Below are 17950 nucleotides of genomic sequence, written 5' to 3'. Positions count from 1 at the left end.
ACCTCGCAGAGTTTCACTCCACAGAATTACGTGGAGTGACATCAAAAGTCCGCAAGATTCCACAGAGGTCTGCAAATGGGTGGAAATTGGCGTGTCATTCTGATGTTTAGCACCAGGAACTAGTTCCATGCTGAAAAATATGCATCAAACAGCAACACGTGGCGTGCTTGAGGGCGCTGCTTGTAGAGTTGGTTTTGTTGACTCTTAATCGATTTTCTGCTTGAGTGGCAGCTTTCACACCATGAATGGGTGACCACCTAGCACCCGAAAAACATTCTTGGGAATGCCAATTCTCGCTCTCCAACTTACTGTTGGCGAGCTGTATGCAAGAAAAAAGTTTTCCATTCAACGTTGGCGGAATTTGTCTGGAACTCCACCGGCAGAGCGGAATTTATTGCCCACCCCTAGATGATGAAATATGAAGTTACATTTAATGAATATTGCGTATTCATAAACAAATAGTACAACTACACTTAGATATTTAAATCTAGATCCGGCTGTATTTTTATTATTTTTTGCAATTCACGATCTCTTGAAGGAATCCACAGGGAAAGCTGCTACTGGCATAGGATTTCAGGAACATTCCCGTGGCAATCCCTTGATTTCCTTGTTGGCACTGAATTCCCTAGTGGAGACTTCCTTACAAAAGGAATGGCACCCCCATGCAAATTCATATTTTGGGGACTTTTTTCTTCACAGGAAAATATTTTCTTTGCACTACAAATTCTTGGATGATTAATTTTCCTTGCCACACTGGAAAGGCTCGAATTTGGCTGAAGTTAATACACAACCTTCAGGCTGCTGGTTGTGAATGGCCACAAATGTACTTGTTTTGCGAGAACATGCACTTCAAAAGCTAACCGTTCCCTAGATTGCCTAGAAACACCTGATCCTAACCTTTGAGTGATCAATGCAGGTATGATCTCTGCAGCCATAAAAAGGCATCTACCTGCCGCCTGCCCGGAATCCCTGTTTCCAGTGCTCTAGTTGTAAAAAAAATGAGTACCAGTGCCCAATGCTCTGCTAACAACCCGCGGCCAACACTTTTACATGTCGGCATGCCGAATACAAGGCTGTATAGCCTGGAATCCACTGTGTGCCTCTTTAATCCACTAACAGACGCTCCTGCCTTTTTATCCTACTCTTGCAGATTCCTGATTTCTCCTTTTCTGAAGTTTTTTCCGTCTTTCTCTCTCTGCTTGTTCCCCTTTCTGTGTTTTCCCCTTTCTTGCTAATAGTAAATGTCCAATGAGGTAAAATAAGTGCCAGTCCCCAAAAATGTGTGACGGTGGACTACATCAGCAACCACCTGCTCAATTTAAGCACTGCCTTTCTGAATTTCATAGCAGGCATACCTAAGGTAAATTTGATCATAAACAGATATCTACCTTTGTGAATAGGCCCCACAGGGTGTATCATGCCACTTTGCATATAGCTTCAAGCAGTACTAAATAAACTGCTAAGTGCATCATGATATTTCCTATCTATGACTAAAAGGGTACCTAACAAGCACTGCATCACCAGCCACTCCCATAAAACGAAATGTGTGTTATCTGGAGGAAAAAGGCCAGACTTTCTATGATTTCATTTTGCATATAGAGAAGTAATTCTTATATCTAGAAGCATTTTATTGTTTTCCATAAAAGTACATTTATTTAGCATTTTGCTACAAACTTGGGTTTTGGTTAAGAAAGATATGACCGCTGGAACAGTGGCGTAACAAAACATGAGGGGGCGGAAGCTGTTGAGTCGTGGCTAAGGATTAAAATGAATGACTGTTTTTTCATGGTAATTTGGTTGAGCATGGCAGTCAGGTAGGTGGTATCTGATTCTGTGAGTGTGGGGATGTGTGTTGATCTTGGCGTAGCTGAGGAAACGTACCTTGGCACTATCTGGAAATGTATTCCATTTACTACACGGCCCAAAACACAAAACTTCCTTTGTTGGTTACCTCAGTGTTAGTGTTATTCTAACTGGAGACACATCATAACTGTCCCGTATACAATAGTTTTCACATTAAAGCCAAATACATATGACAAACAACGTTTTTGCTTGTTTGACATTGTCTTTATCCTGCCAAGTGTCCCTTACTACTCTCTCCACGAATATTCCCTCTTCTAGAAATGTGCCTATATGTGTCAGCAGTGACTTTTCTTTTTCTTAAAAGAAAAAGGCCCTCCCGGTTGGGTTTGTCAGTGCTTGTTTACATTATGTAGCAGAAGTTCACTTTGGATATTTGAGTTTGGTGTTTGTGGGCATTTTTTGTAGACTGAAACATCTCAAACTATTTTTGGTTTAAGAACATACACATGAAAAATTAAGCCTATTAAAAATCTGCAACATCTGTTTTGCCTGCAAAATTCGCCTGCATACAACATCTGTACACTGGCGAATGTCCAGTCCGTCACAATCGCTGTTTCTCCCGCTGTGCTGGCAAAAGCACTTTCGGCAAAAAATCCCTGCCAGAGCAGTAAGGTTCTCCTAAAGTGGCAGGATAGCTTTCAAGGGTCAGGACATGCAACTTGCTGTTAGCTAAAAACAGAACTTGTAAAAGGCGTCACACAGGCCTATTGGCAACTATGATATAGGTAATCTAAAAGTAATCTGTAGTATGTTACAAGTAATGAGTAGTGGCAAACTGATTACTTTTGTTGTCTCGTAAAAGGGATGTTTCTGGTAGAGCTAGGCGTTTCTAGTAATACTGGAAAGCACCTCAATGAACCAGTGCATCAAGACGTATAGTGTGTGTGGGCTACGCTAGGGCAAAGCAGATTTGTACTTTCTTTTTGTTTACGTTTTTTCTTGTTGTGTTTTGTTCCTCCTTCAAATGCCTGTCTTCTTCTTTTTCTTATTTTGTGCAATACCTTTACACGCTTTCCTCCCATCTATTTCACCTTATTGCTTTTCAAAACATAATTATTTCCTACCTTCTCTTCCCTTTATTCATGATTCTTTTTTTTCCCTGCCATTTTTCGTGCTGGTGAAGCCCTTCAAATGCAAGGATCCCCCTCGGGCCGTTTTAGCAGCATTTTAGTCCCCTGTGCAAAGCAGTGCAATGGGCCCTGCCTACACTATCACTCAGAGGGAACAAAAAGTTTAACATAAAATTTGTGATAAATTGTTGTCTGCATGGGGCCCCTATGCTCGTGGCCCCCTCCACCCCCTCTTACACCCCCCCCCAGCAACTGCCCAGCCTGCCCATGCATTAAGACGGCACTGACCCGATTGACTGATTACTTTCCAGTCAAGATCTGTCAAATCAATGACAATCTGTGGTTTAGATTGATCATGAAATAAGATGTCCCCCGAGTCACTTGGAGCCTTAGATTTGCACCAAAAATGTTGTTGGGTTTGAAAACGACAACAGTCTTAGGCCACTTGGGAGGCACATTGGCTCTATGCAACTCTCCTACATGATGCTTATGTGTTCTGTCGCCCACCTATTCTTTTGATGTGTTTGAACTTTCTTTCATTGATCTTGGCATGTTCATTGCCTTTGAATAAGGATACCCCACAGATGTTCTAATGTGAACCTAGGCAGCCGATTCCTTTAGTCATCGAGGTCTCAGACCTTAGGATACAAAGTAAGATATTCCTGGAATGTAAACATCCATGCTCCTGCACACACAAGTCATGTGATTGCGAAGGCAGCACCAATGTAAGCTGTTCGCTCTTGCCCCACTACTACGGAAACATTGGGGCATATTACTAAGCAATAGCGATAATTATCGCTATTGCTTGGTTAGAGACAACAATTTACCGCTAGGCTGCGGCGATTTTTATCGCAAATAAACCTTGGTATTACCAAGGTTTATCGCAAATGCGATAAAAATCGGCCTCAATGCATGAATATCTCTGAAAAGTCAGCGATATTCATGCATTACCGAGCTAATGCTCTTAGCCATGTTATCCACCTCCCATTGGATAATATGGCTAAGAACTGCTCAGGGCAGGTGTTAGCTTTTGGAGATATTCACGCTTAGCACAAATATCTCCAAAAGTTGGTAATAGGAGATAGCGATGTTATCGACCGTTTCCAGTCGCTAACATCTTGGCACGCCCACTTTGCATGTCATTAGTGATAAATATCACTGACATGCAAAGTGGGGCCCAAGATGGTCACTATCTCCTACTAGCTGTCGCTAACTGGTGTTAGCGACAGCTAGGTAATAGGGAGATAATTTTATCTCCGCTTTCTTGGCTTTTAAAGCCAAGAAAGCAGAGATAACCCCCCTTGATAATATGCCTAATTGTCCTTTGGTGGATGCCTTCATTGGGTGACAATAGAAAAATTCACATTTTTTACCCATTCAGTTTTTATAATCACAGCTGAAATTTCCAAAAAGGGTGTCAACTGGAGATGTGCAATCGTGGGACACAAACCATGCTCCAAAGTTCCCATATTGCGGTGTCATAGACGTCGGCACCTTGTCAGGACTCAGGCCCTGACCAGGATCTGTTTATAAGTTCTCATAGTGTAGACAAGCTCTAACAGATCTTTTGTTTATTGTGGTAGCGGTTTCTAGGTTTGTAAACATGACCTGGAAAATGTAGTCACAATCCGGGCAATCAAAAACTCACAGTACAGTGGCCACCAAAATTCCATCATTGCATTATAGAAAAATGATATAAGCTTTTTCCCAGCACTAAAATAATATACTTTATTACTTACTGGGAGTCATACAATATAATATAGTAACAGAAGAAATAAAGAATACAGAATTATACAATAACATACATGTAATTCACATCTTAGCTTGCATTTGAAGATCTGAGGCAGTTTAGTGTAGAAGAGACTGTGGACAATGTATTTCTGGCTGTAATCCAATCCCTCAACAAGCTCTGAGCTCAGATTCTGTCTTGAACAGGTTTGTGGATGATCAGTCTCTGTTTGTTGTCAGTAGCCTCCGCCCTGTCTGAGCTGCTGTTCCAACAGTCTCTCACTTCTGATTTTTCAGGCCATGTTAAATTGTTTCCTGACCTTGCTCATGCCTTCTGATGGATCTCTTTCACCTTGGAGGAAACCACCCTGCCATCAACGTAGTCTTGTACAATCGTCTTTACTCTTCGACGGCCATTGGCATCTGTAAGAACATGAAAGGGTCAGACATTCAGAATGCTTTAATAGAGAGACAAGTCCCATTCTCAGATTAGTACTGGGCAGATACAACTATACATCCCAAAGTACTTTTGCACCCTTTGGGTTCTTGGGAATGTCTTCGGAGCATTCGCGAGCAGTATTATTATTGCATATGGACCATGAGTGTTCAACACAGGTCAAGTATGGCCAAATCCATGTAAGGTTTTCAGTCTCAGCATTGCATATTTTAGTGAGCTTTCTGCATTTAACTAAATTATTCAGGACCTATATAGCTCTGATATGTTGCCTTGTGGCCAGTTCCGAGAACGAGTAAGAGGTGGAATCCTAAGAATCTGTCATGAGTGACCCTCTTTGGCCTCTGCTGACCACCCATGAAAAAGATACAGTGGGGATTTAGGGATAATATCTATGTAATCTACTAAGAAATTGGAATAATTACACGGCCTGTCAATAGTGGGAGTGTGGTTGTTTCACGGCTGTCCCTGTTTCTAGTAGCAACATTTATTTTTGGCTCTATAAGCAGTAAATGAAACAGTAAACAGACCAATTGATAATTACACTTATAACTAATATGGGTACATGGCACACACATCACCTATTTCACTTCCATATGTACAGCTGTTTAAAGTTTAGGAGAAATTTACCATCATAATACCACAGCAGGTCATTTTTGTACAGTCTGCTTGGATGGTACTGGGCCTGATTCACAGAACTAACTTAAGACAAAATCCTAAACTTACTACCATTTTGGTATTCACAGAAGGCACTTACTCATTTTGGTATTCACAGAAGGCACTTACTCATTTTGGTATTCACAGAAGGCACTTACTTATTTCGGTATTCACAAGAATTAGGAGTCCTAAATTTAGGACTCCTAAATGCCTTCTGTGAATATGGAAAGTCTTAAAGTTAGGATTTTTCTCAGTTTAGGAGTCCTAAAGTTAGGAGTCCTAACTTTACTACTCCTAAACTGAGAAAAATCCTAACTTTAAGACTTTCGGTATTCACAGAAGGTATTTAGGAGTCCTAAAGTTAGGACACCTAACTTTACTACTCCTAAACTGAGAAAAATCCTAACTTTAAGACTTTAGGTTTTCACAGAAGGCATTTAGGAGTCCTAAAGTTAGTAGTCCTAACTTCTGTGAATACCAAAGTGCCTTCTGTGAAAACCAAAATAAGAAAGTGCCTTCTGTGAATATCAAAATGGTAGTAAGTTTAGGATTTTTTCTTTTGTCTTTTGTCTTTTGTCTTTTGTGAATCGGGTCCACTGACTACATCCATTAATTGAAAATAATGATGCTGCAAGTGTTGAGTCAGCCACCCCTGTAAAGTGACCTACTACCAGTACAAATAGATTTGGAGTTGCGTGGGACAGGGAATGGGCTAGGGTGCAGAGAGCAGTGTATGAAGGAGTTTTGACACAGTGGATGGAGTTATGGTGGGCGAAGAAGTGGGCAAAGACAGAGGATTATTTGAAAGTGGGTGGCAAGATCTGTTATTGAGGGTGTGTGGAACAGAGGACCTGGTTTAAAACAAAACAAAAAACTGACCAGTGCACAGAAAATAGCAGTTGCACAACAAGATAGAGGATGGGGAATGTGACACTGAGGGGTAAAGAATAGCCTGAAGAGAGCAACTGAATTGTGGAAAGGAGGTGTGTACCACACCTCATTCCCACACAAAGCCATGCTGGTCTTGACAACATATTAAACAATACATATATGTGACTTTAATTCCATTAATACAATACACTGTCTGGTCAGCAGTGTCTTCACTCCTAATAACCATGGATCCTGAGTCCAAAAAACATTTTTATATAATCTAATCCACCACACCACAGAAGATTTATTTAATGTGCAGCGACCCTTTGAAATTAAGAAAACAAATAAGTTAAATCAAATATTTACCTCTCTGATTTGCTGTTCTGCTGAAAGAAAAGAAAACAAAAGAAGTGTGAAACTTGTGAGTCACTAAGTGCTGTAAGACTGGCTGAACAATCTGTTCCACAGGACTGTAAAACCACAGACCGAACTGAAAGAAAAGCTGAAGCAAGGATGCTTTGCAAAATACCATACATATTTGGCACTATAACCTAAAGCATGTCACTGAGTTTCATCCGTGTCCAAGAACAGTATACAACCAATCATAATTGTAAAGAATATTCATGAGGGAGCTTTTTAGATAAATGCCTCTCTCCCCACCTGTTTGCTTACAGATCCCCCACACAATGCTAAGGTATGGAGTTTAGAAATGAAGGGCTAGATGTAGGTAACTTGGAAATACCGATTCCTAAATACCGAATTTTACCGATTCGGTATTTAGAAATCGGTATTTCAGATGTAGGTAAGAATTCGGTAAAAAATACCGAATTCTTAATATTCGTTATTACCGAATCAGTAATTGAGATTCAGTAACTACGAATACCTACCCATTCATTCCTATGGGCTTGGAGGCCCATAGGAATGAATGTGAAGACATTCTGTATTACCGATTCGGTAATACCGGGAGGTATTTCAAGGGTGCCAGGGTGTCCAAAGGACACCCTGTTGCACCCCTGAAATGTGCATGTGTCACAAGTGGCACACATGCATGCCCTAAGGGCATGGATGTGTTGCACATAAAAAAAGCAAGAAAGTGCTTTTTTTAAGGAATTCGATAATTACCACCAACTTGAAGTTGGTGGTAATTACCGATTCCTAAAGGCACAAAAGCACTCTTTTAAGTGCTACCTACATTGCATTTAAGGAATTGGTATTTACCGATTCCTTAATACCGAACCCTCCCTACATCTCAAATACCTAAATACCGGTCTGTAACGGTGAAATTTAACGAATTTGACCGTTACCGACCGGTATTGGGTCACCTACATAAGGCCCGAAATGCCTTGCTGCTATGTCACCTGGACAGAAAACATGTTTTTTTGCTAAAAAGTTCATTAAACAACCTAAGTCGCTGAAGTTCCCATGAATTGATTTCCATTGGATTCAGTAAAGCATGAGACTTCATCAAGTAATTTGTTTGCAAATTTCATAATGTCCTACAATTACATAGCCTGCCCAACAGCTGCCTAGCTTCAACCACTCATGCAGGGATTGGGCTACCAATCACCTTGGAGCCAGCAGCGGACTCTTTTCTCTTGAAACTGTGGAAAAGGACACCATAAATCACTAGCATTATAGAAGACCACCCATTACCTCACATTTAGGTAGAGAAATACTTATTATCCTTGACCATAAGAGTCTCTATACAACCAAGACCATGCCTTGCCTCATTATCTGAGATCATAAGTACAGACGTCCCATATGTCCATCTCTGGTGAAGACATGGTCCCATTAAAAGAAGCAGTAAGGGAAAGTGACCTTTAAAGAAGCCGGCCATAGAGACCACAGTAGCGGACACTATGACAGAGAATGTTTCATTAGCTTAGATCACTGTAGACGGTTACTCCCAAACTGAGATTACTGGAGGAGTCTCTGAATTAGCGTAGACCTAAGAAGAGGACTCCAAAAATAAATCTCTAATCGTAAAGGAGTGTGCACTAACTAAAACAATGGTACGGGTTTCTCCATAAATATATCACCTCAACTAAGACAGTGATAGTTCAGCGACCATGCACTTCACATGGCCCTCATGGTAGCAATGTGTGCTCTTTAAATTATATTTTATTTGAGGGAGATGACTTATCAAGACCTTCAAATCAAAGTTGCATCATTCAGAGAGTCTCTCCTTTTGGGGGCATCAGTAAGCAGTTGTTGATCTCTCTATGGGTTATTTTAAATCATCCCAAGAGACTCACTGTTGTTCTGTTAGGTGGAGCTCCTGTTAAGTCCTTTAAAGTTACAGTCACTTTAGCTGTCATCCGCAGGTTACTTCATCCAAAATATTGAGTACATATACAATAATAATAATTGTGACAGAAATAGTAATAACAACAATAAGGGTGATAGTAATAAACATTTGTTCTAATATTTTAAATGGTATGACAGTGGTGCTAATTAATGTATTAGTAATTATAAAAATAATAATATAAATGACAATGGCAGTGATATGGCTATTAGAATATCCATAACAGTTTAAAAATGTTAATAATAATCATGGTAACTGTTAGAACTGGGGGTCTCTAGTTGGCAGAGGTAGGTACCACTGTCCAAATAGGGACCCTTGCTTCTAGTCAGGGTAAGGAGGATACACTCTTTAGATAACCCCTGCTCACCCCCTTGGTAGCTTGGAACGAGCAGTCAAGGCTTATCAAGGGCAATGTGTAAAGTATTTGTACCAACACACACAGTAACATAGTGAAAACACCACAAACTGACTCCACAACAGTTTAGAAAAATAAAGGTATTTCATCTAAACTATACAAGACCAAAACGATAAAAATCCAACATACACAGTTCAAGAATATGATTTCAAAAGTGTTCTTAAAGTGGGGACACTGACCAGGAGGACATGGCAGTTCACAGACTGCACACAGGCACTGCGGAAGCAGGCCTGAGACACATTTTTAGGGCTACTCATGTGGGTGGCACAATCAGTGGTGCAGGCCCACTAGTAGCATTTGTTTTCACCAGCCCTGGCACACTCAGTGCACTTTACTAGGGACTTCTTGGTGACACAAATATGCCAATCATGGATAACCAATCACAATAACAATTACTCAGGGAGCACTTGCACTTTGACACTGAACAGCAGTGGCAAAGTGCCCAAAGCATCTAAACCAGCAAAAACGAAATCCAGCACAGCATCAAAAATACAGGAGGTAAGACTGGCTGAACCAATTGTATAATACTACATAGAAGAGATTGCCTATTGTTGCAATGCAGAGATTGTTTACCACATGCATTCCAAAAGGCTAAAAAATCTCACTTATTCTGTGAGTTGTCTGTTTTGTTAAAATAGTTACTTTTCCTTTCTTTCAGTCTTAACCTCAAAATGCCTTGCACCATTTATTCACTGATTGATACCCCATCTGCTCACAGATTTCATTATTTTAGGAAGAATAATAAACTGATTCATCCTAACAAGAATAGCAACTGGTAGTTACACTACTTTAGCAGACACCTGAAACATCTGAGCTTTCTTAACCTAGGATTCAGGTCATGCTTAAAAGATCAGCCCACACTAATGAATTCTGCAAATATCACTACAGTGCCAGAGGTGGCAATAGCTTACCTGAAGTCATCCCCTTCAATCAGGCGGCGATACGTGGCAATCTCATTCTCCAGGCGTGTCTTAAGATCCATCAGATTCTGGTGTTCATTCTGCTGACGCCCAAGCTCAGCCCGCAGATCAGAAAGCTCTGCCTCCATCTGACGGATTGTCCTCTGCTTCCTCTCTAGTTCCTCTGCAAAATGACATTGTGTGTCCTCCAGATTCCTCTCCAGGGTCAATTTCTGAAGGATCAGGAAAAAAAACCTTAATATTTTTGCTCTACCTATCTTTCCTCAGGGTGTCTACAGGGAAATTTAATGATAAATAAATCAACTACTCCTATTGAATCGCTCAATCAATTGTACTCTCCCAACTAGAAGTACCATTCTAAGTCAATTAAACAACTCTTTCTTAGAGAACCAGTTAATAACTTTTATTAAAACTTTGGAATGTTAAGCACTCCATTGAAGACAATGGAGTGCTCCGGGCTTCTAATGGCTGATAGAAGCACAAAGTATTAACCTTACAATGTTTGTCCACAGCTGTTGCTGTGAATAAAGCCATCCAGGAACCCAGGGGGATTTCAACCCCCCCGCAGGCTCTAGGAGGCCCTTGTTATACAATTTAGAACATTCTGTACTCTAGAGGGTGAATGTTTAATTAGCATTAGAGCCCCCTGTATAAAGCTCTACTGGCCATTGAAGGCCAGCTCTCGTGTAAGGGTGGGCGTAATTTGCGTAAGGGTTCTACGCGGAGAGGCACAGAGATGGAACCAATCACTGCACTCTCCAAATAGCTCCGTTACGCGTCGCCCGCCTCCCGCCCGCAGTATTAAAAAACTTTAAAAAAAACATTATAAATAACATTTTAAATAACCGCGTCTTCTTCTGGGAACTGCAGGCACCAGCGCATGCGCAGTTCCCAGAAGAAGACACGATGGAGACGGAGGGAAGCCCGGGGATGCCGCCGATGAGGTAAGGTTATTTAAAATGTTATTTATAATGTTTTTGAAAGTGTTAGCACTGCGGGCGAGAGGCCAACTATGTTCCGCCTGAGTGTGCGGAGATTTGCCTTGTTTCTTCGCCTAATCTCTGCACATTCCGTGGGTGGAACGGAGTTGTCCGTCCACCCCTACTCTCTAGTTAAAGGCCCTCGCGGATGAGTGCCTTTAATGGCCAGTAGAGCCCACTACGTCGGGCTTTAAGGCTATAATAAAATATTGGAATGTTGAGAGCACTATTGAAGACAATGAAGCAGCAGCAAGCTATAGACATCGTTTTAGACCTACTGCTGTCAATATTTCAATGTTCTAATCCACATCACCTGACTCTCCCTCTCCCCTGCCTCCGCAGGATATGTGGATTGCACACAGGAGTGAGCGAGGCAGAGGCTGTGGAAGAGAAAAGCAGTGAGCCGTCCTTCACGTAGCTCACAGTTTTGCTGGAATCTCGGAAGAATAGAGGAGGCAATTATTCTCAGCTCCAGTGTCTTTTTGGTTCTGCCAAACAAAGAAAACATAGGGCCTCATTTATGAAAAGTGACGCATCGCTGCGTGAAAACAGCGATGCGTCGCTTTTCACTGCGCACTCCTTGCGACACCAATGATGCGTCATATTTAATGTATGACGCATCATGTCGCAAGGACTTACAGATACGTCAGTATTTCTGACGCATCTGTAAGCGCAAAAGTGACGCATTGCTGGAGTGTGTCACAAAAGTGACGCAACTCCAGCAATGCGTCCTTTCACAAGGGGAAAGCCCCATGTGAAAGGGCTTGCGTCAGTCTTACGCCTGCTGTGAGGCAGGCGCAAGATTTTGACGCAACAGCATCCTAAAAGTGACGCAGTGAAATCTCATAGATTTCACTGCGTCACTATTACGAGGCTTTTTGCGGGGGAACGCCCCCTCTGCATACATTATACCTGACGCAGGTATAATGTGGCGCAGGGGTTTAAAAAGTGACGCATCTACCTAGATGCGTCACTTTTTAAATATGGCGCAACAAGGCGCATTTTGTACGCCGCTGGTCGGTCACAAAAAGTGACGCACCGGCGGCGCAAATCTGACGCAAGGCCTCATAAATAAGGGCCATAGTTTGGCAGAGCCCAAGAAAAATCTGGAACTGACTGCTAGTCACTTTCACAACTCTGCTATGCATGTTTGACCGTTAATGACATGGCCCTGTGAGTGGACAGAAATTGTTCAGCATTCACAGGAGGTGCTGTGAAACAAAGCCTGAGAAACTATAGAGCTGTGCAGGGGTTTTAAACTCCCTGAATCTCAGGGCAGGATTTTTTCAAAGTAGAACATATAGCTCTCTGAGGGAAGAATGTTCCAGTAGCCTTATAGTATACCAAAGCAGGCTATTCTGGATATTTGATGTCCTGCTCCCTTGATATTGACCTTTGGCTCAGGCCTATAATGATTGTGTGGTCCTTTAAAGATCTGTGTGGCCCCCTATGGCGGTCTATAAGGCTACAATACTGTATTGCTTGTCATACATTCCATATGATACATAGGTTCTGGTGGACACAGAGAGACTGAGTGTAGTATTGACTAATCACTCTCACTGCTCACTGATGAATGAGCGTAATGAATTGTGTACTTCAATAAGTGAGCTGACCCCTAGGTGTAAAATAAAATACAAATTAATATATTCATCGGCATTCTATTTTGCCAGCAAAGTTTTGCAAAGTTTAAAAATGTCACACTAAGTGAACAATGAAAAGATTTGCAAACCTCCCATGAGCATGAAACATCTAGCAAAAACAGTTTTTTGTGGGATATATAATAATTCTGCCACTAAAAAGGTTTTTTGTAAGAAACATTTAATAAAAAACTATGTTTGCATGGCACTAAACACACAAAAAAATAAAATCTTAAAGCTTGAATAATTTGTAATTTTTAAAAAATATTAGGTCACTGGAAAACAATTGTTTTGGACTGATACTGCTGGCTTTTGACTCTGCTGACCCCAGGCATGTAAGTTAAATATCAGTGGACTGCAGCACATGTTGTGACACTATTAGAGTGACAGTGGAAAATGTAACTGCAGGCCTACCACTGTAGCCTTTCTGTGCAGTTGTAAAACTGCAAATTCAACCTGTCAAAACAACCCTTTTTACAGGCTTTTTAAAACAAATATTAATATGTCAACCCTAAGTAGGACTTAATACCCAATAAGCCTGAGTGTATGGTATTTACAAGTAGGACATGTCAAAACATGTCATTAGAGTGACAAGGCTGTAAAGGCTATTTTCACTATATCAGTGTGAGATGTTCTATAAGAAACAATTGGAATTCAGCATTTAAATTGAATAATGTTATCTGTGTCTTCGAGCCACCAACAAAGGTAATTCTTGGACTTTTTAACTTATTTATTACAAGCCCAATTCATTGGTAAAGTTAGCTTTGTACTAAATATTTTACAAAAGGTGCATATAATAAGTCACCTTTTAACTGCCTAGAGACTCTAGAACTACATTTGAATGAGCTTTTAATCATCATCCAGGAGCTGACTATCCCCTGTGATAAAATGTCAACTAGCTTCCAGAGCAGAGACAAAAGCCTTGGGTATGAGGAAGGGTTACGCTCCTCTGACAGGATGACCACTTGGGCAGTGCCCGGGATAATATTTTACTTAAAAGAGGCCTACATTTCCACAGGAAAATGTAGTCACCACCTGGTCCTGCACCTCCGTTGTCTTTCTAGTCTGATAGACACCAAACCCAGAGGGAGAGAAGCGGCACCCAGAACTAGTTTTAAGAAGCCTCATAGGAGGTCTTGCTTATTTCCCATGCCATAACTCTAGGATGGGCAAAGGAGCCCTGCATAGGGGAGGAAAGATTCTGCTGTGTTGGATCTAGGTCAGGGGTGTCCAACATTTTCTGTAGTAAGAGCTACTTATGTTCAATGAAAATCATCCTGAGTTTCTAATATTATTAGAATTGTATTACTGACCACACATCAGACAGGTTTACATTTTCATCTTAAATACACACTTTTTAATTTTTGTATACATATAATAATTCAACCAAGCTACATCTTCTAATTTAGTAGGCTGGGTTGCACACAGAAGAGCTACATATGGGTAGTTGAAGAGCTATTGGTAGCTCACAAGCTACTCGTTGGAGAAGCCTGATCTAGGTATAGAAAGGCATTATGGAATTGCTTGAAGAAGGGCACGCAGGAACTGCTGCAAAGGTGGGTAGGGCAACCCCTGGGTCCCTTTTCCCTATTGGTTAAGAAAAACAAAAGAAGTTGAGTCCTGTGAGGAAAATCCTAATGACTGAACCAGCACTCACTTGTACCCAGGACAGAGAAGTAAACTCCAAGCGTCAGTTGTGTGACATCCTTTTAAGCTACAGGAACACACGAAGCTGCAAGCAGCCCTGTTTTCGTTAAAAGCCTGGCTGTCCAGTCTAACTGACCTGCCATGGACCCTGCTGGTTTCTTCTGCTGAAGTAAATCCTGACCCCTTAATTACCGTTCTAGAGGTCTTAGAATCCTTAGCTGTTGTCAGAATGTACTCCTCATGCCTAAACGTAAAACCTGGGGCTTTGAAATGTTTTCTTACCTTTGCCAGGAAAAGGATGGTGGGACTAGGACTAGAGGGACAGGGACCAACCTGCTAGCCAAGGTATACACCTGTTACAATGCATTTTTTACTCCGCACTACCATTACAACGCGACTTTTACAACGCATACCATTACAACGCATTGCGCTGGGGGGCGCTCTAGGATAGGGAATAAGTATAATTTACTATCCAACACCTTCCCTAGGGTCCACGGGGACTGGAGTTAGAATAGTAAATTATACTTACCACTATCCAGCACCTCAAAGCGCTATGCGTTGTAATGGTATGCGTTGTAATGGTCGCGTTGTAATGGTAGGTAGTTGTAATGGTATGCGTTGTAACGTCATACATCCGCTAGCCAATCCACTAAGGGTGTTTTGCTGATGGTCCTGAATTTTCCAGAGCTCCCTCGTATGTTCTTCTCCACACAACAGCTCCACACAACAGCTTCACCGATACCTGGTTCTTTGCCAACCCTTTGTTGATGAGCCCATCTTTGGCGAAAGCCTGTAGCCTTGCCGCCCTATGGTCCTTCCTTTATTGTGATTCAACCGGAGTGTCCAACTTGTGCTTCGCTGCAGTCTGCCTTAAACCTTATCCTTATCTTAGTCTTGTCTGACAAGTTGTCTGCAGTTTTTGCCTTTATTATCTTCTTAAATGTAGAAAGTCATAGCTCTGTTTATCCTTATTGGATTTTGTTGCTTTGGAGTCATTTTGTTTATTAAAATGTTCTCTATTTTTATAAGTTGGAGTGGTATTTATATTGATGTGTTCTTTTGGTGTTTTCACTGTTTTGGTACTTCTAAACGATTTATGCATTTTCTTATTTTAATACTGTCATGCTCTGTGCCATGGCAACCAAGCAGTAAGTGCAGGTTTGAAATACTGAAACCTTTACTGGACTTTACAAGAGTAGTAACATTAATACTTGTGGTGGACTACCAACCACCCCAACTAGTAATCCACTTTCTCACAGCTTTCCTTTGTGGAAGTTGCTAGAAGTGCCAACACGCTGGTGATTTTGAAAATTATAGTAGAGTCGCGGTAAGGGCAAGCTGTTTACAGTTAGTGGGGCCTACAAGTAAAATGTACAAGTACTTTAAAACAACTTTATTGGCACTTGTAAAAGATTTATCATTTTCCAAATCAAACTTATGAAAACTGTTTAAAATATATACAAAAATATATAATCACTTATTTGTATAATGCCTTTAGGTTTGTAGGCAGTCTCCTTTTTGAAAAAAATATGCAAAAAAGTGTGAATATAACATTTTGATGTAAAAATAAATATTTAAAAAGCATCAACCAATGCAAATTTTCAACTTTTATCTTCCGTAATATTTTTGCACACAGAAATCCAAACTGTAGTTCACATGCATTCTAAATTGGTATTGGTGGATCAGAATATTGGTTGAACAATTGCAATTTCTGATTGAAACATATTTAATTATTCCACTCTTCAGATTTAATGGTTAAACAAATATATAGGATTGGGAGCACTCACTCGGCTCAATTCTGCCTGGAACTCTATCTGTAGGTCTTGGTAGAGGCGTTTCAGCTCAAGTGCTTCTTTGTTGCCACCTTCCAGAGCTTGAGTATTTGTGGACTCCTCCAGTTGTAGTGTTTGGGCCTGCAGAAGACAAGTAACATCTTTTGAACAGATGCTTAAAGGGCATTTGAACCAATTTTCCATTTCTTTAAGCTCACCATAAAGCTTCAAAAAAGAATCTCTAAATGTGAAACTGAGCAAAAAATGACGAAATGTAGAAAATCTTTTTAATCCATGGTTCACAGAATGGTGATACTATTAAACCTATAAGCATCACATTTCCAGAGTGATAAGATGATAGAACACTATATACTCAATCGGAACAGGAATAAGGTACAAGTAATACAATTCATTATTGGCCTAAGGGAGGGGTGTGGAGTCACAATTTGGAGTTTCAGTATAGACTGGCACTTTTATCTGTTTCACAATATTGATATTTAATAAGTGCAGGCCAGTATTATTAATCGCCATACTGTGATATTCAATTTGTATTAGGCTCAAATCTAAGACTAGTCCATCAAAAGTACCCTTGAAAATGTATTGGACTTTATCAATAATACAAAAAAAAAATCATGTTACTGGATATGAAGGAAGCCTGGAGGTGCAAGAGATCAGAAAGTTGGGAACATATACCACATGACTGCCCAAGTGTTAACAGCTGGTGGGAGAAGGACAATTCTCATTGGAACTTAAACTTAAAGAATTAATTATTTCTAATGAACTTTCTGGTACACACCTGGCTTTTTACTGTTGAAGAGATTTTGTCTATACAATGCAAAAGTAAAATCCTAATATTTTACATAAATGTGTTGATAAAAGACATAAAGAAGCTATCTACCTTTTGCAAGGAATCACATGCATAAAGGTATTTCACAGACAATCTGGATTCCTTTGCTGCTTCCTATGAGATTGTTCCTATAGACACAAGTCTTTATTATTTACTAGCAAATGTTCTTTAACATATCTACTACTCTATGTATGATGACTTGTTTATTTGTGGTTCCTAAAGTGTACTGAATTAAATTTCAATGCCACAACAACTCACTAGGATTTTAAATTTAGATACAATAGGAGCTATTCTCAAAGGCATTTTTGAGTTCTGAAGTAATACTTCTGCTATACTTATTTATGTACTCTGATATCCCTGTGCGAATTAACTCCAAACATTTAAAATGAGATAATTCATATATGTTTTAATATATGTTTTAATATTTAAGTGTTAGCTGGTATAGGGCCAATTCCCAAAGCCATGTAAGAGGACATAAAAGTGTAATCCTGTAGTGTTCCTTCTCACACTCATAAATGCTTTTGTGAATCAGCCCCATATCTTCAAATCCCCAAGTAAATCATAAAATAAATATTTGTGTCCTTGGTTTTCAGGAATCTAATTAAATCTCTTAAACTTCTCTAGTTCCAAGTTAAATCTTCCTATAAAAAATGGAGGAATGGCCACAGAGCTGGTCACACTGTGTGTTTATTTGTTTCTTGAAGTTCTATAGCACTTTCAAATAAGTGCATTTCAAAAGCGTTGATGGCATGGCAAAATAAGTAAGGAAAGAAAATAATAATAAG

At 40.3% G+C, this 17950-nt stretch overlaps 1 protein-coding gene across 2 annotated transcripts in view; it reads right to left on the bottom strand.

Annotated features, from left to right (window-relative positions):
* Positions 1 to 2842: 2842 nt before the first annotated feature.
* Positions 2843 to 17950, bottom strand: part of LOC147717234 (keratin, type I cytoskeletal 19-like) — a 123399-nt gene continuing 108291 nt past the window's right edge. Inside the window, exons 5-8 of one of the 2 annotated variants that reach the window (XM_086924183.1) lie at positions 16334 to 16459; positions 10274 to 10494; positions 7009 to 7025; positions 2843 to 5084 (exon numbers count right to left, since the gene is read on the bottom strand). In XM_086924183.1, coding sequence (XP_086780309.1) covers positions 4987 to 5084; positions 7009 to 7025; positions 10274 to 10494; positions 16334 to 16459 — 462 coding nt within the window. In that variant the 3' untranslated portion in view covers positions 2843 to 4986. Of the gene's footprint in view, positions 5085 to 7008; positions 7029 to 10273; positions 10495 to 16333; positions 16460 to 17950 lie in introns of both variants that reach the window. The other variant, XM_086924182.1, reaches the window with a different exon arrangement.

Source organism: Lissotriton vulgaris, chromosome 5, assembly GCF_964263255.1.
Source record: "Lissotriton vulgaris chromosome 5, aLisVul1.2, whole genome shotgun sequence".
Taxonomy (NCBI): domain Eukaryota; kingdom Metazoa; phylum Chordata; class Amphibia; order Caudata; family Salamandridae; genus Lissotriton; species Lissotriton vulgaris.
This window is presented reverse-complemented; position numbering and strand designations above follow the sequence as displayed.